Source organism: Somniosus microcephalus, chromosome 14, assembly GCF_052327205.1.
Source record: "Somniosus microcephalus isolate GS21.2 chromosome 14, FLI_Smic_1.0, whole genome shotgun sequence".
Lineage (NCBI taxonomy): Eukaryota > Metazoa > Chordata > Chondrichthyes > Squaliformes > Somniosidae > Somniosus > Somniosus microcephalus.
Genome location: NC_141000.1, coordinates 30,276,943 through 30,300,220, shown reverse-complemented (window position 1 = coordinate 30,300,220; position 23,278 = coordinate 30,276,943). Strand labels below are relative to the sequence as shown.

Genomic DNA, 23,278 nt, shown 5'->3' with positions numbered 1-23,278 from the left:
CTCTCAGCCTCTCCTCCTTTAGGTCGCTCCCTAAAACCTTTGGCCAAGCCTGTGGGCACCAGCACGAATATCTCAAATAACAACAGAAAATGCTGGAAAAACTCAGCAGGTCAGGCAACATCCGTGGAGAGAAATTTGAGTTGACGTTTCGGGTTGGACCCTTCTTCAAATCTCTTCAGTTTTGAAGAAGGGTCCAACCCGAAACGTCAACTCAAATTTCTCTCCACGGATGTTGCCTGACCTGCTGAGTTTTTCCAGCATTTTCTGTTGTTATTTCGGATTTCCAACATCTGCAGTATTTTGCTACAGTACGAATATCTCCTTGCTTGTTGTCAAATTATGTCTGATAACGCTCCTATGAAGCACCTTGGGACGTTTTACCACAAGTTGTTTTTGTTGCTTAGATATTCAGTTGGGAGTCTATCTTGGTTGGGTTGCAGAGAGGAAAACACTTGCCTCTGAAGCTCTTCACCTTGGAGCTGGCTCTTAGAGGGGGCGGGGCTGCGGTTCCCGAGCGCCCGCAGGGGGCGGGGCGACAGATTCCCGAGCGCCCGCAGGGGGCGGGGCGACAGGTTACCGAGCGCCCGCAGGGGGCGGGGCGACAGATTCCGAGCGCCCGCAGGGGGCGGGGCGACAGTTTCCCGAGCGCCCGCAGGGGGCGGGGCGACAGATTCCGAGCGCCCGCAGGGGGCGGGGCGACAGATTCCGAGCGCCCGCAGGGGGCGGGGCGACAGATTCCCGAGCGCCCGCAGGGGGCGGGGCGACAGGTTTCCGAGCGCCCGCAGGGGGCGGGGCGACAGATTCCGAGCGCCCGCAGGGGGCAGGGCGACAGATTCCGAGTGCCCGCTGGGGGCGGGGCGACAGATTCCCGAGCGCCCGCAGGGGGCGGGGCGACAGGTTCCCGAGCGCCCGCAGGGGGCAGGGCGACAGATTCCGAGTGCCCGCTGGGGGCGGGGCGACAGATTCCCGAGCGCCCGCAGGGGGCGGGGCGACAAAATCCGAGCGCCCGCAGGGGGCGGGGCGACAGATTCCTGATCACAGGCAGGGGGCGGGGCAATGGTCCCAGAGGGGGCGGGCTGCGATTCCCGAGCACACGCAGGGGGCGGGGCGATGGGTCCAGAGGGAGCGGGGCGGGGCGAGATTCCCGCGCACTCTCAGGGGGCGGGGCGATGGGTCCAGAGTGGGCGGGGCTGCGATTCCCGAGCACTCACAGGGGGCGGGGCGATCTGTGTTACCCGAGCTGTGCCGGACTTTGTCTTATTTGGTAGCTGCGTCAGGCAGACTGACTTGAATTGCGACTGAGCTGAGGGAAGTGTCCTGCCGAGTTCCGCCACGGTCCGACGATGGTGAAAGTGTCCTTTAACTCGGCGCTGAGTCAGAAGGAGCCCAAGAAGGAGGAGAACAGCGAGACGCTCATCATCCCCGAGAAGGTGCGTTTCCCGGTGGGGGAAGAAGGGGTTGTCCGGCATTTACATGCCGTCGCGGGCCTTTATAACCGAGGAGTCGGTGCGGCATGTTTCGGTAGTGAATGTTGGTGTTAGTGAGTCGGAAGTCGGGGTTTCGGCTTCCATTTTATAATCCGGAGCGCACGCTTTGGTGGCCGAAGAGGTTTCCCACGCCCCGAGCTGGGTATGGTATTCGCCCCGAATCTCGTATGTAGAACAGAACGGACTTTGGCCGTCCCAGCGGCGGCTCTAAAATGGCTGACGGTGCGCTCGGGCCGTCCTCCTTGTCGTCGCTCATTGGTCCTGCCCCCCCCCCCCCCCCCGGAGGAAGTGGCGTCACTGGGAAAGCTGCTGCAGGGAAACTCCTGGCTCCGCGGGTGAGCGCCAGGCGGGACTAAAGTAACTTCTCAAGTAATGTAATAGCAAAATACTGCGGATGTTGGAAATCTGAAATAACAACAGAAAATGCTGGAAACAGCAGGTCAGGCAGCATCCATGGAGAGAGAAACAGTTAACGTTTCAAGTCTGTTCTGACGAAAGGTCACCGACTGAAACGTTAACTCTGTTTCTCTCTCCACTGATGCTGCCTGACCTGAATGTTTCCAACATTTTCTGTTATTTCTCAAGTAATGGTCTTGTCTTGAAATTGGGTGTCTCCGGCGAACTGTCATTTTGTGCTAGCTTCGGGGTAATCCGATCTGGAAGTGCGGAATGTTTCTTGACTAGATCCCTTTTACATTAGTGGCAGTGTTGCTTTATATAGGAAGCCAATGGACTTACTCCAACTTCGAGATAGAATATCAGTACATCTCTCGCTATATCTAGATAAATCTTCTCTATTCATATCAGTATAGTAGCTCTACAAAAATGTCCCGAGGTGCGAGAAAAACACCAAGACAAAGGCGGCGAGATTAGCAGTGGTGACCAAAAGTTTGGTTTAAAGAGTTGGCTTTTTAAGAAGGGTCTTTAATGGGGAGAGGCAGAGGGGTTTAAGGGAGGGATCCCAGAACCTGGGACCTAGGCAGCTGAAAGCACGCCTGTCAATGGTAGGCTTAAGGGAGTTTGCTCAACAGGCTGGAGTCCAAGGACAGAAACTAGGGAGGATGGAGGAGGTTAGAGAATGGAGCGAGTGAGGTTTAAAGATGATGACAGGAATTTTACATTTGCAGCATTTGGGGGACTAGGAGCCAATGTGCATCAACAAGGATGGGTGATTGGTGAGCGGGATGTAATGTATTAATCAAGCAAATCTGAGTATAATGCGCACTTTGTCAGTGACATACTTCCTGTCACACTTTTTCCCTGGCATACTTTATTGATAATGCCTTGTTTTAAAAAAGTGTATCCTCCAACTTGAGAAATGCTATAGGAGATTTGCCAGTAAAAGTCTTGTGTAAGCCATGCACATCCTGTAAGCCTTGGACTTACTTCCTGTCACACTTAATGTGATCTCAGGCTTGTTGTCAGCAACACCATGGGAGATTTGCTAATATATAATTGAATGCAGGCTTCATTTCCTAGTCTTTTGTTATTTGTGGGCAATGTTATGCGGATAATGTTGTTGCATAATAAAGTGCAGTGGAATTTCTTGTGAAAGCTTGAAGTAAAACTGAGTTGAAGGAATCTGTAAACTGTAACTCAGAATATGTTAAGAATTTAACTCCATGGGAAAATCATGAAAGGAATATCATCCGAAGATTATCGTACAGTTTCCTATTAATGCTGTAAATGTCTTCACCACTTCAAATTGCATTAAAATCTCTCAGCCCAGATGTCAACACACCAATCTGATTGTGCTGTACAATGCGTTATAGAATTACATCGAATATACAGCACAGGAATAGGCCATTCGGCCCAACTAGTTTATACTCCGAGTATCCTCCCTCAGCATATCTTTCTATTCCTTTTTTTCTCTCATACTTGCCTAGTTTCCTTTTGAAAGCATCTAAGCTATTTGCCTCAGCCACTTCATATGGTAGTGAGTTCCACATTCTAACCATTCTATCCCTAGTTTTGGATTCTCCCACAAGTGGAATCATTCTCTCCACATCTACCCTGTCAAACCCATTCATAATTTTAAAGACCTCTATTAAGTCATCTTGAGCCCCAACCTGTTCAATCTTTCCCAATAGCTGTAATCGCTCAGTTGTGGTACCAGCCTTGTAAATCCTTTTTGCATTTGCATTTAACTGATCCTCCTTGATACTAAAACAGTGATGTACGGCTGTGAAATAGTGACTTGTTTCCTCCACTCTAAAGACTCCACTGGATTTCATGGTTTGGGTATCTTTAAGTTCTTTTTCAAGTGTTTTCCTTTCTCCCCCTCTGTAGATGGTGACTTCTCATAGGGTCACCAGCAGCTCTAAAGTAACTTTACCAGTCTGCACTCTTCCTGTGTGAGCTTCCAGAAAATGCCACCGTGCTATTTTACTGTAGTGGCTTCACACCTGAGCTAATCCTGTCGTCTTCTAATATACACGAGGGTATGGCAGGATGGTTATGTTACTGGACGAGTAATCCAGAGGCCTGGACTAATAAACCAAAGACAGGAGTTCAAATCCCACCATGGCAGCTGGGGAATTTAACTTCAGTTAATTCAATTAAATGCTAAAAACCCATCTGGTTCCCAATGTCCTTTAGGGAAGGAAATCTGCTGTCCTTACTTGGTCTGGCCTACATGTGTCTCCAGACCCATAGCAATGTGGTTGACTCTTAACTGCCCTCTGAAATGGCCTAGTATAAGACATGCAGTTGTACCACAAACCGTTACAAAGAAGTACTGCAGCAGTTCAAGAAGGCCACCACCACCTTCTGAAGGGCAATTAGGGATGGGCAATAAATGCTGACCTTGCCAGTGACGTCCACATCTCTTAAACGAATTTTTAAAAAAACCACCTGGTTTTTCTAGGAGGGTTTGCTCAATTAGTTATCAATGACAGGGTTCCTGGTTATTTATTTCTTCTGTTTCCTCTCTTTCCCGCTGCTCCCAAAAAAAAGCAATGAGCTGTACTGGCCCAATTGCAGGAGGTTGTGACACCGCTGAGATCTGCTAACCGGACACACAACATGGATTGAACTTGGGACTCCTGTGAACTATTGTAAATGCTAGTTGAAAATTTCAGTTTCATAACGTTGGCATCTAGGATAGTTAGAATCATAGAATGGTTACAGCACAGAAGGAATCCAATCGGCCTGTCGAGCCCATGCCTGCTATCTGCAAGAGCACTTCAGCTAGTCCCACTCCCCCGCCCTTTCCCCATAGCCCTGCAATTTGTTTTTCCTTAAGATACTTATCCAATTCCCTTTTGAAAGCCACGATTGAATCTGCCTCCACCACCCTTTCAGGCAGTGCATTCCAGATCATAACCATTCGCTGCGTAAAAAAGCTTTTCTTCCTATCTCCTTCGGTTCTTCTGCCAATCACCTTAAATCTCGACCCTTCCGCCAATGAGGACAGTTTCTCTCTCTACTGTCTCGACCCCTCATGATTTTGAACACCTCTATCAAATCTCCTCTCAACCTTCTTAGAGCAGAGAACAACCCCAGCTTCTCTAGTCTATCCACGTAACTGAAGTCCCTCATCCCTGGAACCATTCTTGTAAATCTTTTCTGAACCCCCTCTAAGGCCTTCATATCCATCCTAAAGTGCAGTGCCCAGAATTGGGCACAGTACTCCAGTTGAAGCCAAACCAGTGTTTTATAAAGGTGGTTCATAACTTTCTTGCTTTTGTACTCTATGCTTCTATATGTTACGTAAGTGACTGGGCTGCATTGTAAACATCTTTGCAGTCAATGTTGGGAGTTTCTTTAATTTGACTCGCTTTTTAACAAGGAACACTCTGAAGATTGCATCCTTTGCCCAATTTATAATAATGAATTCATATAAAACCTTGGACTACGGTTGGAGTACTGTACAGTTTTGGGTTCCATGTTGGAATGGATGAAGGATGTTGAGACAATGGAGGGTACAGCCTAGACTTGCCTTGGATGCTGTTTGGTATGAGGAAATACAAAGAACTACTTGGGAATATTTTTAATTAGAGCAGAGGAGATTAAGGGGTGATTTGATAAATATTAAATTATGAAGGGATGAGGCAAGGTAGATAAAAATAGACTGTTTCCAGTTATGAGGGGTCTAGAATAAAAGGAACATAGATGTAAAATTAAATGGCGCTTGCTTCCACCTTAACGGCATTGCCCACTTTCAGGCCAGCTCACCTGACTGCAGCCAAAATCCTTGTGTATGTTTTTATCACCGCCAGGCTGTTTCCCCCCCCCCCCCCCCCTTAACATCTTTCTTGTTGGTTTCCCCATCGTGCAAACCTGTTCAAAACTCACCTGCCCATTAACCTGGTCCTAGCTCTCTCTCATATTGAATTTAAAATCTGCCTCCTTAAATCCTTCCACAGCTGTGCCCCACTTTACCTCTGCAAACCACACCAGCCATACGTCTCCTCTCCTGTCCCTGACCTTTGCCCTCACTGCATACTCCTATTTCTCCCCCTTCAGCTGCCTTCTCCCACTCTGAATCACAGTTCACCACTCCAATTCTCATTTTTTAATAAACACATTTTCTAATCTCTTCAACTAAACTGATGCAGCAGAGAAGGAGGCCATTTGTCCCATTGTGCCTGTGCCTGCTCTGTGCTAGAGTTGTACAATTAGTCCCATTCCCCTGCTCTTTCCCTGTAGCCTGGTAAAAAAATTTCCCTTCAAGTATTTATCCAATTTTCTTTTGAATGTTACTATTGAATCTGCTTCCACGACCCTTTCGGGCAGTGTATTCCAGATCACAACAACTTGCTGTGTGGGGGAAAAAAATCAAATTTTCCTCCCAGCAAGCACCTGGTTCTTTTACTAATCACCTTAAATCTGTGACCTCGGATTACTGATCCTTCTGGCACTGGAAACCGTTTCTCCTTATTTACACTTTGTAACAGCTTTCTCAACCTTCAAAGATTTGTGTACATACAACCCAGGCCTCTGTTCCTGCACCCCCTGTAAAATGTTACCATTTAGTTCATATTGCCTCTCCTCATTCTTCCTGCCAAAATGTATCACTTCACACTTCTGTGTTCAATTTCATCTGCCATGTGTCTGCCCATTTTACCTGTCTGTCCTCCTGAAGTCTGTTACTATTCTCCTCATTGTTTACTACATTTCCGAGTTTCGGAAGCATCCTCTTACCTAGTAAAGATAGATGCAAAGTACTCAGCTATGCCCTCTGCCTCCATAAGATCTCCTTTTTTGGTCCCTAATCAGCCCCTCCCTTCCTTTGACTGCCCTTTTTATTATTTGTGTTTATAAAAGACTTTTGGCTTTCCTTTTAATCTATTCTCATACTTTCGATTTCCCCTCTTATTCCATTTTTTAGATCTCTGTACTTTATAAATACAGCAGAGAACCAAGCAGAGAACCAAGCTGAACAATGAACCTTGCAATTATCGTAAGCCTCCTTTTTCTGTCTCATTTTAACCTCTCTATCCTTAGTCATCCAGGGAGCCCTAGCTTTGGATGCCCTTCCTTTCCCCCTCATAGGAATGTGTCTACTCTGTACCCGAACCAACTCCTTTTTGAAGGCCTCCTGATGCACGTCATAAAGACTAATATCCTTGACCTCCGGGCCCCCTGCCCCATAAACCTTTTATGTTGCAGTTAAATGGACCTGAACAAATGGAATCTGATGTTTTGGGATTGACATCCTTCTGAAACTGTAAGTTCTTAGTCGTGCATTTGAGTACATGTTGATTGGGCATCTGTTGGTTGGACAAAGAATACTTACTTAACATTGAATGTCATTCAAATTATTAGATCATTCAATGTTTTAAAGTACCAAAAAAGATATGTCCTATTTAACTCTTGAATGTCATCTACATAGCACAACAGTGCAGTTTAGCTACTCTTTGGTGCATGTTTGCATTGCAGAAAAAGCACTCATCAGGTAAAATGGTGCTTCCTCTGAAAAGTGCTTGAGGGAATGTTGCACCTTTTTTTGGGTTTCTCTTCCTCAAATACTCCCATTCATAACAACAGTAGACGCAAATAACCAACTCTTCCATTTCGTTCTCTTCCGGGGGAACATGGGGATTATGACGGGATCTTTGAGTTTCAAAACCATTAAATCTGGTATTTTATCTGCACATTGAGTATTTAGTCTTAAATGATCCCAAAATTACTCTGCAGTGAAAATATTTTCTATGCTGTGTTGTAAGGTTTATACCTCGAGTCTATTAGATATGGAAAAAAACATTTGCTACAAATGTTAAAGTCTTAGTTGAATTATGGCTTATTTTTTAAAAAAAACCTTGCTTTCATGTTAACTCTCTCTTCAGTCTCTCATTAGTTCCATGCTCTTTAAACAGGTAGACAATTGCAACTTCAATTGTTGAAAATAGTGCAATGTACTATGCACCACATACTTGTTTAATCTCCCTCGTGTGGGATAGATGCTACATTATACACATCAAATTAGTATTGCAGTTTTCATTGAGCAGATTCCTTCCTAGCGTTTAAAACAGTGTGTTTGGTCTCCTGATAATTCAAAGTCTCTTTGTACTTGAGAGGGGAGGAATGAATTAACCAATAATTTGAATTCAGAGTAGTATCTACATCATAACATTATTACTTGGTGTTAAACATCAATTTATTGTTAAATCTAGCTGATCTGTGGCCAGGATTATGGTTAACTTTTGGGGGGGGAAATGGGGAATTCTAAAGCCTGAAATCTTGCAGTTTCTCATGCCTGAAGCACTTGGATGAAACTGAAGTAGATCAGTATTTTAGTGTTTCTCATCTACAGTAATATGAAAAATGAGATAATGTGACATTTCATATGGGAAGGAAAATTCAAAGTTATGTGGATCGTGTTTACTTTGAATACTGCTGTAGTTCTGCTATCGGTTCATCACTATCCTGCATTGCAGAATGCGTTTGTCACCTTGGGCTGTTCTTGGATGCATCATGGTCGTATCCTTGATTTGAAGTTGTCACTCGTGGTTTAAGTACTGGTAGAGCTGTGACATTTAGAAAGAATGGGGGTCAAACTAAAATTATATAATACAGCTGACGTGTATATGATGTCGATGGTAAACATCTAGTCATATATTAATGCACTTGGATCAATGGCAACTGAAATATGGAGACCTAGATGTGAAGTTCTTTGAAGAGCAGAATTCTGTAGATTTGCACTGTTGCTGGTACTTGGTGTGATACTGAAGTAACATCTTTTTTTTTTAATACAGGATCCAGAGTATGTTGTTGTTCCGTTTAGACACCAGTCGCGAGTCTGGTGCTGGTGCATGTGTCTTGGACTAGCTCTCATGTTGTCTGGTGTGGTGGTTGGCGGTGCATATCTCTACAGATATTTTATCTTGCAGGTAGGAGAATGCCAAATGAAATTAATTTTTAAAAAATCTGATATTGTGCGTTGACTCTTGGGTTTAAATGTGTGTGACGGAGTACAGATCTTCTTAAATGCAAGGATGACTGGGTATTGTTAGTCAATCAGATTTAAATTCATTTTGCACATTACCTTCTCCAGCAAAGCTTAATTTTTTGGGGTGGATAAACTGAGTCATAACTTTTTTTGTGGGACCCTGGTACACAGTTAGTCAAGTGCTGCACCCTCTCGGAGATGCCATTTTAAGCATTGTACACAACCATTGTCCTTTTATGCATACGCTTTCATTGTGCCAGAGCTGCAAAGCACACTTCTTGCAGGTTGCAACTGGGAAACAGCAAGCGGGTGCTGAGGTGTTCAGGCGAGGTACTCCTCTGCTATCGGGGGCTTTTAGTGGTCACGGCAGAGCATAACCCTGTTTGGAAAAGCTATTTACCCAATTGTTTTTGAAATAACATGGACACTGGACTGCCACACAATGAGGACACCATTGCTCCTCCAGGAGGGAATCTTGTTTAAATTTTAATATTTAAATGATCCTGCACATATCGGTAGCCTAACTCTTTTGCCCAAATTGCACTTTGGAAAATCAGGTGCTGCACGAATGGAGCAGGTGAGGTTCGGGTTGAATTTTCCAACCCACGATAACCTGCCAACGATCCTCAGAAAATGGAGGTTTGCATTTCAACAAATAAGCAAAGGAAAGATTTCATCATGTATGCTCAACTTTGCTTGGACAGTGTCTGCACAGAATATTGCAAGCCGAGACAGTTGTTTTGCGTCTTTTGAATATGGAAATTGCTAAACAGTAAATTTTGAAAGACACATATTTGAGCAGGAAACCTTAAGAAGATTGGGTTTGGTGCACCAATGGTCACCCTGTTGTTGATGGAACAAACTGGTTTTAAAATCTTTCACTGAGCTGAAGTCTTTAGTAAGGCTAAGTTAAATCTTTTCTGTCTTTCCCACAGGAGTTATAGAACTATTGGTATGTGTTGCAACACAAGCTCCTTGTACTGGGGTATGATCTACTCCACAAAAAAAAACACATTTTAGTATGAATGGAAAGAAAAGCATAATGAGTAGTGACCAGTATAAATGGTAGAGATGTTCACACTAATAGTTTGCAATGCATCTGCACCTCCTAACCACTCTAGTTCAGCATTTCATTAACAGTCAAAAGGGTGAACACATCTTGTGTTTGCAGCTGAACTATGCAAGCTGTTGGAAACTTGAGACTTGCTTCCAGTTAGCTTGATCATATTTCAGCTGTTAAATGAATTCCGAATGCAACTTCAATATTTCCGTTTGGTCTCTACATGTATCTCCTCTACGACAGTTAATTTCTGACTTTAATCATTACCCTTTTGGCACAAAAGAGGACCCCATAATCTGAACTATACTCTCTACTCGAGCTTTCCTATTGGTGGTTTATTCAGCTGTAACACTCCTCCAGAAATGGTTTGGGGGTTCTTTGAATTCCATTGAATGTTCTCTTGAACACCTGCTTCCTGGTTGGCTCCTGTCCCTGGCAAAAATAATAAAACCTGTAGCTAATTTTAATAGGATTAAAATGGAACTTTAACATTAGGTTTCTCATGTTAATTTCTTTCAGAAAGATGAAGTTTTCTTTTGTGGCCTCAAGTACAGTGATCCTAAAGACTATCTTGTCCCAGATATTGATGCTGATTCAGAATTGGCTCCATACCAATTGATTGAAGAAAACATTCGGATCCTGGAGGATGATGGAGTTGAACTGATGACTGTTCTTGTACCAGAATTTGATGATGGTGATCCAGCAGATATTGTTCATGATTTCCACAGAGTATGTATTCATTACTGTATCGACATGCTTCATTCCTTTAAACTTAAGTTTTGGTTTATTCCACAAACCTTTTTTAGATGTGCTTTCTGTGGTTACACTTCATTCTGTTTTAAATGTATTTTGTGATCAGATATTTCAGTTTTTAATGACATGTATGCAAAAATGCTGCTCCATTTTGAGCCTTTAATATTGAGGACAGAGTCCAAATATAAACATAAGATTAGTCATGGTAAGTAGGAGATTGTGTTGCTTTGGTGCTAAACTCGCAGCTAATTATGGTTTAACAAAACATGGAGTTAGTCAGTCTGCTTGCCCTACTAATCTAACATGGTTTGCACATAATGAAACAGAAGTGAAGTTTTTACTTGAATACTTTAAATACATTTCTTCCCTAGGGTCTGACCGCGTACCTGGATCTCACTTTGAACAAATGCTATGTGATTCCATTAAATTCATCTATTGTCATGCCACCACGCAGCTTGTTTGAGTTGCTGATCAACATCAAGGTATGTAAAGGTCAAAATCAATGGCTATTTACTTTCTGGGTTGGAGCAAATTTGTTAATGCGAACATTGATCCAAAATACAGATTCTCATGTAGCCCAGGTGATTTGGAATCTTAAAATGGTGCTGAGTTTGGAAAATGTATCCAAGCTCCTGATTCTGCTGTTAGATGGTGTGACACTGCACCAGCTAGTTCTTGGGTTTGACCCCCTGCTTAATGTGGCCCAGAACAACCTTGACTAGGATGGCATTGGAGGTGCTGCAGTTGGAGCATGGACTGTGTGCTGTGGCACTAAACTGTCAGATCCAGGGTTTGACTCCTTGGGTAATCTGGCCCCATAACAACCGTAACCAGGATAGCAATAGTAGCACTATACAGGAGACTTTGGTTTATCCGGCGGTTGTATGTCCGGAAACCTTGATCTACCGGCAGAAATCAGGAGCCGTTCTGTTAGGTTTTTCTTCTCGTGGCTTTTTTTTCCAACAGTCAGGCTTTGGAAAGTCTCTCTGAAGCTGTTGCTAAGCTACAGAGACGCTTCCAAGGTACGGGCCAACTGTTTGAAGCTGTTGCTAAGCAACAGTGTTTGTTGTCAGATACGGAGATGAAAATCTCCGTATGCTTCAACATTAGCTTTGTACGTCCGGCAGTTTTGATAGATCGGCAACAGCTCGGTCCTGTCGGTGCCGGATATAACACAGTTTCCTGTAGTTGGTCTTGAGGGAGGGGAACAAGAGAAAGGAGGAAATGATAACTCTGTCGTTGATTACTATGAGTGTATTTGTGGGTGCTGGTTGAAGCACCCATAGCTTTAATTTCTTGCTGTTAGACCAAGTGAAGGAAAACTTAATTGAAGAGAGCTGGCAGCTAATGAACCATGCCATAATGCTAGTTTTCACATTCAACGGAGGATATCAGTACATCACTCCTAATTTACGATTGTCCCAATATTGGTGAATTGAGGGCATGTGTATTTGTAGATGATTAGTTAATACATAACTTAAATGAGCATACCTATAGATTGAGTGGCACCCCAAGATTTTTTTTTTTTTTCATCATTCCCTATCAACAGTCTTCTATAATGATGCTTGTCGGACTTGCCTTCTATCTCTTTCTTTCTCCCCCCCCCCCCCCCCCCCGCCTCCATTCTAGTCAGTAGGTTTTCTGATATGCCCCTAACTTTGTAACGAACTGTATAAATGTTCTGGGAGATTTCTTGTGAACTTTTATATTTAAAAAAAACTTGAAGATGCCAAGAACAGAGGAGAAGAGTTGTTTTGAGAAACCTAGGTAAGGACCAAGGTCCACAGTGTAAGACACCAGTAAAAAAGAGCAAGAGAAGATTCAGTAAATCAGGAAGTAGTGATTAGGTGAAACTATGGGGTTTCTAACTGTTGGTTGATGGGAGTGTAATCCTGCTGTAAAAGAGCAGTTTCAAGCAAGGTGGATTGTAGTGGAGCAGGTTGGTGATCTGCTAACATTACCCGATGAAATTACAAAATCCAACTGCTGTGCATTAAGTAATAGTAAAAACTGCAAATGATGAAAGGAGTCGTGTTGTAAAATGCACTTGTAAGGAAGAAATTGCTAATTATTTTTGCCAATTAGGTTTTGTATATGATGTCTCTTGATACCCTAAGGATGTTACTGGTTAAGGCATAATATCAGCTAAATGACTGTCACTTGTGCAAACTTGCTTGAGGTAAATATAGAATTGGATGTTTGGTGTATATTGTAAATTTTAATTCAAAGTCAATGGAGGAAGAGCCAGACCTAATTACAGGGGTTTTTAAACAAATACTACTTTGTATGTAAGTTAGTTTAGATCCTAAAGAACCTCACCCTTAATTTCTGGAAACTCTTGTACTCCAAGCGAACACTGCTACACTTCATGCAGCTGGGAGTTTGGGACTCCAGTCATATGTACGCATGCACTTATAAAGCCCTTTTGTGTGATGTGATTTTAATTAATAACTATTGCAGAGTGTTCTGATGGATTTTAAATGCTATTGTTTTCTCTTGTTATTGACTTGATCCTCCACTAAATGCACTGACTCCAGTATGCAGTTTCAGCTAGAGCTACTCAAATAGGTATCAAAAGATCCAGAATTTTTTTGGTACCAGGAGGAAAGGGTCTTTAGGGGCTTGTATTATGGTAGTGGATTTCTGTGACTGAACCTCGTGCTGCAAAGATTCTTGTTTTGGACTATCCTTGCATTGCAACTACCTGTTTCAGACTGCTGTTGGTGTGTCGACTGGAGTAATACTGCTGAATGTAATTTGTACTATATTTCACAACAAAGGAGCCCTGTGGTTGTGCATTTGACTGCCTACACAGAACTCTGCTTCCCAATTGGCTATTTTTTTTAACAATTGGAGTGTGGTTGGGAGTTTCCACTTTCTCGTGATGTTTGAGTCAGAGGTAACTTTTGCACGAAAAGTACTTGAGATCCACTCAACCACTTAGCTGCTGAAACTGGTTAGGGCACCTAGAAGAGGCATTGCATGTCTCGGCTTTAGTGCATTTGAGTGTGAGATTGTTTCTGGGATCAGGTCCCATAGTCGTCATCTTATCAAGATATCCTGAAATCACTTCCTCTTTGCATTGATACAGAAGTGATAATGTACTGGCCCCTTTTAATGGAGTGTGTGTGCCTACCTTTACAGTAGTGCAAGGGAACAGCATGGAGTGATCATGCCAGTCTCCAGTCCTGATGATGTGTGTTGTTAAACCTACATGCAGAATTAAGTCTGCTCACAAGTAAATTGAGAAAAGAGCCATTTAGTTTTGGTTATTTTTTTTCCAAGATTTAAAAATCCATTGGGCCACCTGGACTCTAATGTTAAACAATTTTTTTTAAAAGTTGCTTTCCACTGGTTTGAGTAGACTCTCCTTCGTGGTCTTGTCCCGTGCTAGATTGATAGCAGTTAAATTAAAAATATTGCATCTGAAACAGAAACTGTTTTGCAGGGCTGCAAGATGCAGAGTAATGCCCTGTTCATTAATTGGCCAATCAATACCTTATCAACTCTTGCATGGTAAATAACAACAAATTGTTTGCATTGATTAACAGATTGGTAATAAGGGGGTGTAGACTGAGGATTATCCCCAGAAGAATGGAGAGGGAAATTAGAATGGTTTTTCACATGGGTTATTTGAACGTGGGATGCTTCACATCAAGTGGCTATTTAGAATGCTTTTTGAATGCAAATTCGAAGTTGCTTTGCAAACCTATAAACAATACTGTTAGATCTCCTTTTCAAGAAAATATAGCACCAAGTGGAGAGATGATGTTGCAGTGTGAAATGCAGTTGCCAACATCTTTTCTCTACAGTATGTCCTAGAGACAACAAGGGAGCAAGCCATATTCGATTTAGTAATAAGTAATGAGCCAGATTTAGTTAATAGGCTAACTGTGCGTGAACATTTATCCAATAGTGATCATAACATGATCGAGTTCAAAGTAGCTTTTGAATAGGGTTGCAAAATTCTGGGAATTTTTAAGAGGAAACTTTCCATGGGAATTTATGGGAATTTTGAGTTTTTTTGCACACTGATGGTTTTTGTCTCTGACCCTTATTATCTTTGTCGTCAAAATAGACATACTGTTCCATACAAATAAAAACAGGCTTTCAAAACTTTATTTAGATTATAATTTTGAACTTTATTGAACCCCCACAAAAAAGACCCATCTAAAATAAAATAAAAAGAGCGTCTGCTTATTTAGCCTGTAATTTGTCCTTATTTTGTCCCTTTTGAATCTTCTACTCATGAGTCTTCTGAGTCTTCTCCTCATTGCTCCTCCTGATTCTCTGGCTCTGACGTGTTCATTTCCTCCTCTGTGTCAGTGTCTAGCTGTGTGGTGGACACTTCTGTATCTGGCTCATTAAGTTGTAGGTTCGCCCGGATAGCCACCAGTTTCTCCACTCTCTTAGTCAGCCTGTTGCGCACCTTTGTATGCGTATTCCCAAAAAGTGACCAGTTTCGTTCAGAGGCCGCTGATGAAGGTGGGATTTGGAGTATCACCGATGCAATAGGTGACAGGGCCTCAGATGCACAAAGTCCCTTCCACCAGGTATGTGCACTGGTATGCTTGCATGATTCCCATATCCCATCCCCATTCCAAAGACCTTGCTTGGTAGAGAACTCTGCCAGACTTCCCAGAACTTTGCCCACATCCAGATTGAGATGGTGAGAGAGGGTAGAAATCACACTAAGCGCTGTTGATCTGTTCTCCAGAAAGTATTGGTCTCCCAACATGCTTTGGGTCCAGCATGTATGCTGCAGCATGAATCGGCTTGACACAAAATTCTTGACACGTCTGTATGAATTGAACAATTGCCTTCTCCTCTGCTTTGAGCAGCAGGGATGTGGGTAGGGCAATGCTGATTTGTTCTTTTAAATCAGTAAAAAGCCTGTTTGGATAAATGCTGCTGCATCTTTGTGGCATTCTTTACATATGGCTTTCTACAGTGTTTGCACATGTACAGTCTTTCCATCTTTAATGCCTGGGGTAAAATGCTTCCACACATCCGACGGGAAACGTGGCATTGTTCTATGCAGAGAAATAAAGGGCATTCATCTCTGTGTCGAACTGCGGTCGATCAGCACGATTGCAACAGGGTGAGTACATTTTTGCTGATGCTCCATGTGATGGAAGCATGACCTGTACACACACGACGCTACATCACCAATAGTGTATTATTTTGTATATTTTAAATTGAAGGACAACAGAGTTCAACAAGTAACTGGTTTATTTGGTATAAAGTCTGATTTACTTACTGCATCATCACAACATCAGCAGAAAACAAAATGACTTCCCTCAGGACCCCTAACCTGGATCTTAAAAAACTATAGCAGTCTTACAGATGCCTGCAGGCCAATCACAATTTGATATGCAAATATTACAAATAGAGGGAGCTAATCGCTCATCCAACCAATCAGGACACATTTGTTCACAGTCACACACAAAACTTGTAATTATTAAAACAAGCCAAGTAAGATAAACATATATTGATTAAGAAATTCCTTAATAATTAAGATTCCATCTCTGTTAGTAATTTTAAGAGAGGACCTGTGGAAAAAGAAAGAAATACAAAAAAAAACAATATTATGCTAGCATGTGCTTTTTTGGGCAAAATTCCCAAGCTAAACTTCCCGTGGAAAATTTCCGGAAATTTACCGGAAACTTTCCACCCCTTTGCAACCCTACTTTTGAAAGGGAGAAACGGCTACTAAGATTCTAGATTTGGGTAAGGCCGACTTCAACGGGATGCGGCAGAGACTGTCCACAGTAAACTGGGCAAATCTGTTAATGGGTAAAATGACAGATCATCAGTGGGAGTTGTTTAAAAAAGAATTGAAGGTGATACAGAGACAGTTTATACCCGAGGGGCAAGAGCTCTGCCAAAAAAAGCAGCCATGGACGATTAAAGAGGTAAGGGAAAACAAAACTAAAGGAAAGGGCATACAAAAATGAAAAAAGCACCGATCCTGGCGAATGGGAAAAATACAAAGAACAGCAAAGGGGCACAAAAGAGATAGTAAGAGCTACAAAAAGGAGTATGAAAAGAAACTTGTAAGGGATATCAAAATAAATATGAAATTTTTTTATAGTTACATTAGGAAAAAAATGGTCAGGAGCAATGTTGGCCCCTTAAAAACAAAGTGGTGATATTGTCAATGACAATGGGGAAATGGTGGACATGTTGAATAATTACTTTGCGTCAGTATTTACAGTAGAGGAAGAGGATAGCATGCTGGAAATCCCAAGGAAACTAATATTGAATCAGGAACAGGGACTCAATAAAATTAACGTAGGGTAAAATAACAGTAATAAAGAAATGGCACTGAAGAGTGACAAATCCCCAGGACCAGATGGTTTCCATCTCCTGGGTTTTAAAGGAAGTAGGTGAGCACATTGCAGATGCCCTAACACTAATCTTCCAAAGTTCTCTAGATTCAAGGACCGTTCCTTTTTAGATTGGAAAAAATGCGCATGTCACTCTGGTATTTAAGAATGGCGAGAGAGGGAAACCAGGGAATTATAGACCAGTTATCCTAACATCTGTTGTGGGGAAATTGCTAGCGTCTATAGTTAAGGATAGGGTGACTGAACACTTTTCAATGTTCCATTGATCAGAGAGAGCCAGCATAGATTTGTGAAAGGTAGGTCATGCCTGACTAATTTAATTTTTTTGAAGAGGTGACTAAAGTAATGGACAGGGGAATGTCTATGGGTGTTATTTATATGGACTTCCAGAAAGCATTTGATAAAGTCCCACACAAGGGACTTATCTCGGGTAGCCCACGGAGTTGAGGGCAAATTATTGACCTGGTTAGGAAATTGGCTGAGTGGCAAGAGTTCCGAGTAGGGATAATGGGTCGGTAGTCAGATTGGCAGGATGTGACTAGTGGTGTGGGGATCTGTGTTTGGGGCCTCAACTATTCACAGTATTTATTAATGACTTCGATGATATAGAAAGTCATATACAGGAAACTTTCGTTTAACCGGAGGTTAAATGTCTGGAAAGCTCTATCTACCGGCAAAATTCAGGAGCCGTTTCCTATAAGTTTTTTTACTTCTCGTTGCTTTTTTTTTTTCCAGACAGGCTCTGCAAGGTCTAGCTGAAGCTGTTGCTTAGCTACAGAGATGCTTTTAAGCTGCGGCCGACTGTTTTGAAGCTGTTGCTAAGCAACAGGGTTTGTTGATTCATCCGTATGTTTTAACATTAGCGCTGGTTTCTACGGCAGTTTTGATGGTACGGCACCAGCTCGGTCCCGTCAGTGCCGGATATCAAAGTTTCCTGTATCCAAACTTGCCGATGACACAAAGACAGGTGGCAGTGTAGATGAAAGTATAAAATTATAAACGGATATTGATAGATTAAGTGAATGGGCAAAGCTGTGGCAAATGGATTTCAATGTAAGCAAATGTGAGATCATCCACTTTGGACCTAATGGTAAAAATCTAAAAACTGGATGTCCAAAGAGACTTGGGGGTTCAGGTACATAGATCATTAAAATGTCATGAACCGGTACAGAAAATAATCAAAAAGGCTGTTGGAATGCTGGCCTTTATATCTTGAGGACTAGAATACAGGGGGCAGAAGTTATGCTGCAGCTATACAAAGCCCTGGTTAGACCACACCTGGAGCACTGTGAGCAGTTCTGGGCACCACACCTTGGAAAGGATATATTGGCCTTGGAGGGAGTGCAGCATAGATTTACCAGAATGACACCTGGACTTCAAGGGTTAAGTTACAAGGAGAGATCACACAAATTAGGGTTCTATTCCTGGAATTTAGAAGGTTAAGGGGTGATCTGATCAAAGTTTGCAGGATATTAAGGGGAACAGATAGGGTAGATGGAGAGAAACTATTTCTGCTGGTTGGGGATTCTAGGATTAGAGGGGGGCATCGGCTAACAATTAGAGCCAGACCTTTCGGGAGTGAAATTAGGAAACACTTCTACGCACAAAGGGTGGTAGAAGTTTGGAACTCCTGCAAACGGCAATTGATGCTATATCAATTGTTAATTTTAAATCAGAGATTGATGGCTTTTTGTTAACCAAAGGTATTAAGGGATATGGGTCAAAGGCAGGTATATGGAGTGACGTCACAGATCAGCCATGATCTCATTGAATAGCGGAACAGGCTCGAGAGGCTGAATGGCCTACTTCTGTTCCTGTGTTCCTATGTTTCCTGAAGCTGTTACCTCTGCTGAGGTATGGTTTCATGGGTTGTGGTTTCCCTCTGTTATTTCACTTGCATGTTATTCTTGTGTGAGTCTTAATATTCTTGTGGCTGAGTCCAATCTTGTTCTCCTCTGATATCCATGCATGCATGTCCCGTTCAGGTCACTGGATAGTGAAGAGCTGCAGAATATTTTGAGACTGCCAATCAAAAAGTGCCTTACATAGAAATACAGTACTTTTTTTTTACAATTTAAACAAGTCCTCAATTAACTTTTGAACAGGCTGGTACCTACTTGCCCCAATCTTACTTGATCCATGAAGAGATGATGGTTACTGATTACATTGAAAATGTGGATGAACTTGGATACTTTATCTCTCGCCTTTGCCGTGGAAAAGATACCTTCAAACTTCAACGCAGAGATCTTGGAAGAGGTAAAAAAAAAATTATACGTAATGTCTTAGTTTTACAAGGCTTTGATTTAAAGATGCTTCTTAACCTATGAGCCAGTTTTACCTTTGAGCAGTTTAATGGTATGTTGGTCTTCGTAGCAAGAGGGTTCGAGTACAGGAACAAAGATGCCTTGCTGCAGTTGTACAGGGCCTTGGTGAGACCGCACCTGGAGTATTGTGTGCAGTTCTGGTCGCCTTATCTGAGGAAGGATGTTCTTGCCATGGAGGGAGTGCAGCGAAGATTCACCAGACTGATACCTGGGATGGCAGGAATGACGTACGAGGAGAGATTGGGTCGATTGGGCTTGTACTCACTGGAGTTTAGAAGATTGAGAGGGGATCTCATCGAAACCTATAAAATTCTGTCAGGCCTGGACAGACTAGATGCAAAAAGGATGTTCCCGATGGCCAGGGAGTCCAGAACTAGGGGTCATAGTCTTAAGGATAAGGAGTAAGCCATTTAGGACTGAGATGAGGAATTTCTTCACCCAGAGAGTGGTGAACCTGTGGAATTCTCTACCACAGAAGGCAGTGGAGGCCAATTCATTAAATATATTCAAGAAGGAGTTGGATATATTTCTTAAGGCAGCACGGTGGCATAGTGGTTAGCACTGTTGCCTCACAACGCCAGGGACCCGGGTTCAAATCCGGCCTCGGGTGACTGTCTGTGTGGAGTTTGCACATTCTCCCCGTGTTTGCGTGGGTTTTCTCCGGGTGCTCCGGTTTCCTCCCGCAGTCCAAAGATGTGCGGGCTAGGTTGATTGGCCATGATAAAAAATTGGCCCTTAGTGTTAGGGGGGATTAAATACGTGGGGTTACGGGGATAGGGCTTGGGTGGGATGGCTGTCGGTGTAGGGCCCGGGTGCTAGGGTTTGGATGATCAGCCATGATCTCGTTGAATGGCGGAGCAGGCTCGAAGGGCCGAATGGCCTACTCCTGCTCCTATCTTCTATGTTTCTCAAGGGATATGGGGAGAAGGCAGGAATGGGGTACTGAATTTGGATGATCAGCCATGATCTCATTGAATGGCGGAGCAGGCTCGAGGGGCCGAATGGCCTACTCCTGCCGCTATCTTCTATGTTTCTAATATTCCATGGTAAAGTACCAAAATTGTATCCATGCATGGGGTTCCATAATACATCCAACTATTCTAACTTGTCTGCTTTGCTCAGTATCCATTGTCAAAAATGACCATTCACTTCACACAATTAGTGGTTTTTGTCCATGTGTATTTTGTTTGATTTACTCCTTGGTGTTGGTATCGCGCACTCCCTAGTTAAGCACAACACTGGCTAAATATAAAGTGGAACTCCTGCTCTGTCCCAACACTTGGTTTAGTGGGAAAATATACCATGTTGTTTGGTAATGTCAGATCAGCAAGTCCTAGGTTTGATTGCTGGTCTGTGCTGCATTAGCTGATTACGGTAGTTGGGGGTGATATAATTCGCACCAGTGCTTCTGGGCTACGGAGGAGGTGGAGTTTGTGCTGATTACTATTCGGAGGTCTTTTACTGGAAAGTGGATGTCCAGTGAGGACAGGATCAAGTGCGATTGTGATGCCCTTTCAGATTGAATAGCCATTTGGGTGAGGTACTGCAGAGATACCAGCAGCTTGAAGGGGAGTGGGCCAATCTTTTTTATGACCTGTGTTACAAAAATAATCATTTAGCATAGGTACACTCTCTGGTGTTTTTTTAATGTGGAATATGACTCCTGTCTAGCACTCACTGGGGATTTAGGTTGGATCAACTAACTTTTTTATAAAGGTGGGTTTGAATTGGTTTAACTGCAAAAATATTGCTAATAAAATACATTATGTCCTATGTATGCTTGCCATTAAAGATGAACTCTAGGCAATTTAAATGCACAAACAGATGCACAATTACATAGTGCATTACATCTGGTTTCTCCAGCAAGTTCCTGATTTTAGCTGGGAAGTGACAGTGCAAACAAAACGAGTTAACCCACCTGCTCTTTTGAGTCAGTATGTTACAGATGGGTTGTTTGCTTCTACTGACTTGTCAGGCTGTATAGTATCATACAACAACTGACATTTATACAGTATCTTAAATGTAATTGCCACAAACTGAGGCAGAGCATTGGGAGAGAACAGTTGTGGGAGGTGACTGAAGGCATGGTTTTGGGGAGGCAGCTAGTGGCAAAGGGCTTGAGGGAAAGTGTTTGAGTGGGACCAAGATGGTTGAAGACTCTGCCATCGGAAGTAGAGAGGAGGCAGCAGGCAATGCAAAGGTGGTCAGAATGGGAAGAGCAGATGTTGTGTTGTCCCTAATGGCTGGAGGAGGGTGCAGATTTAGAGACAAGATGGAGACTTGTAAATGAGGTCGAGGATTTTTAATTTTGGTTGTTGGTACAGGAGCAATAGGGCCGGACAGGATGTGGGCAGCAGAGTTTTATAATTTACTGAGGAGAATGGCGAGGGAAAACGTTGGAGAAATTGAACATGGAGATGATGGCCATTGATGACTGTTTTGGGGAGGTGGGTGATAATTCATAGGCAGAAAGGCAGTCTTGATGGGTTTTAAACTCCATCCAAGGCTAAATGGGACACCGAGCTTGCATACCATTGTATTCAGCTTGAGCAAGCAGCTGGGGAGAGGAATTGGGCTCCACTGGGCAGGTTTAGTGGGAGCCAAACAGAAAAGCTTCAACTGTGCCAATTTAATTTGGAGAAAGTGCCCATCTGCAGCGTGAGACAGCACAGTGGTCATAGTCAAGTGTGATGGAGAAGTAGAGCTTAGTTTCATCTTCATACATATAGAAGCTGACCACATGCCAAGGTGATTCCAAGACTCTGCTTGTAGACTGTGAAAAGGATATGTAGTATTAAAGTATGCTGGTCTTTGAGTTATGTTCATATCACCTATGTCCAGTATTCAACATTCGGTTGGATGACTTAACTTCACACTTTGTGCTGTGTTCCTCAGGTGACTGAGTGTGGCCAGGTTGACTTGGTTTTTCTTCTGTTTTGGGGCAATACACTTTCTCTTCTCTGCTCAACGAAAAAGGATTACAAACTGGTTGCAGAAACTAGATATGTAAATCTGTACCCCACCATTGTGTGGCATGCTGAATGGCAATCTTTGCTTTCAATCTAAATATCGAATTCAAAAGTGACTTATTTTTGTTCAACATGTTGCCTCTATTGATGCAGGCCACATTCTGCAGATAAAAATGTTCTATAAATTTCTCCCCCCTTCTCCAGGTATCCAAAAGCGAGAGGTGGTGAAATGTTTCAAGATTCGCCATTTTGAAAGCCGCGTTGCAGTTGAAACCCTCATCTGTGAACAATAATTGCAGAAGACTATCCAGTGCAGCTCCGTGTTGAGCCCACAAAATCACTTTTTTTTTTTCCTGGTGTGCAATGCATTTATCTTTTTAATTTTTTTAATATAGTGTTGTAAACAGGGTTTATTTTGTACATCTGCAATTTTCATCTCGGCTTAAACACTATTGGAAATGTAAGATTTAAGACTTTTAAAGGTGCAATAGTAGCTTGTGAGAAAAGGCTAACAGCAAGATTTCTATTCATTTCAATAGTGGGCTGTATTATAGTAGACTGGAATTTAATTCAATACAATTAACACTTTCTTTGACCTGGGTGGGAAGAAACTGGAGATTTTCCCATCTTAATTTTTTTTCATTTCAAGAACCTGCTGTATTAATCTATATACTAAGATACTGGGGTAGGGTGGAAGAGAAGAGAACATGGTATGATATGGTAAACCCGTGCTGATTTTGTGTATATAACCTATGTAAGGTAAAAGGTAACAAAATAAAATCTTTTAAAATTGTTTTGTGGGAATGTACAACTTTTATTTGCATAGTGCCTTTAATGTAGAGAAACATCCCAAGGTGCTTCACAGAAGTAATCAGCCAAAAACAGGTGCTGAGCCACAGAAGATATTGGGGGAGGTGACTACAAGCTTGGTCAGAGGTTGGT

The 23,278-nt window shown here is 42.7% G+C and overlaps 1 protein-coding gene across 3 annotated transcripts; it reads left to right on the top strand.

The window, feature by feature from the left end:
- Window positions 1–1,232: 1,232 nt before the first annotated feature.
- LOC147107421 (integral membrane protein 2B-like) lies at window positions 1,233–23,129 on the top strand. Of its 3 annotated transcripts, XM_086006466.1 has the most exons (7): window positions 1,289–1,430; window positions 6,820–6,891; window positions 8,687–8,821; window positions 10,460–10,669; window positions 11,065–11,175; window positions 19,149–19,299; window positions 22,541–23,129. In XM_086006466.1, the coding sequence occupies exons 2-7, from the start codon at window positions 6,874–6,876 to the stop codon at window positions 22,627–22,629; spliced, it is 714 nt and encodes a 237-aa protein (XP_085862592.1). In that variant the 5' UTR covers window positions 1,289–1,430; window positions 6,820–6,873; the 3' UTR covers window positions 22,630–23,129. The 3 variants fall into 3 exon arrangements, with proteins under 3 accessions (XP_085862593.1, XP_085862591.1, XP_085862592.1); XM_086006465.1 differs by lacking the exon at window positions 6,820–6,891 and having other exon boundaries at window positions 1,235–1,430; XM_086006467.1 differs by lacking the exons at window positions 6,820–6,891; window positions 8,687–8,821 and having other exon boundaries at window positions 1,233–1,430.
- Window positions 23,130–23,278: the final 149 nt, after the last annotated feature.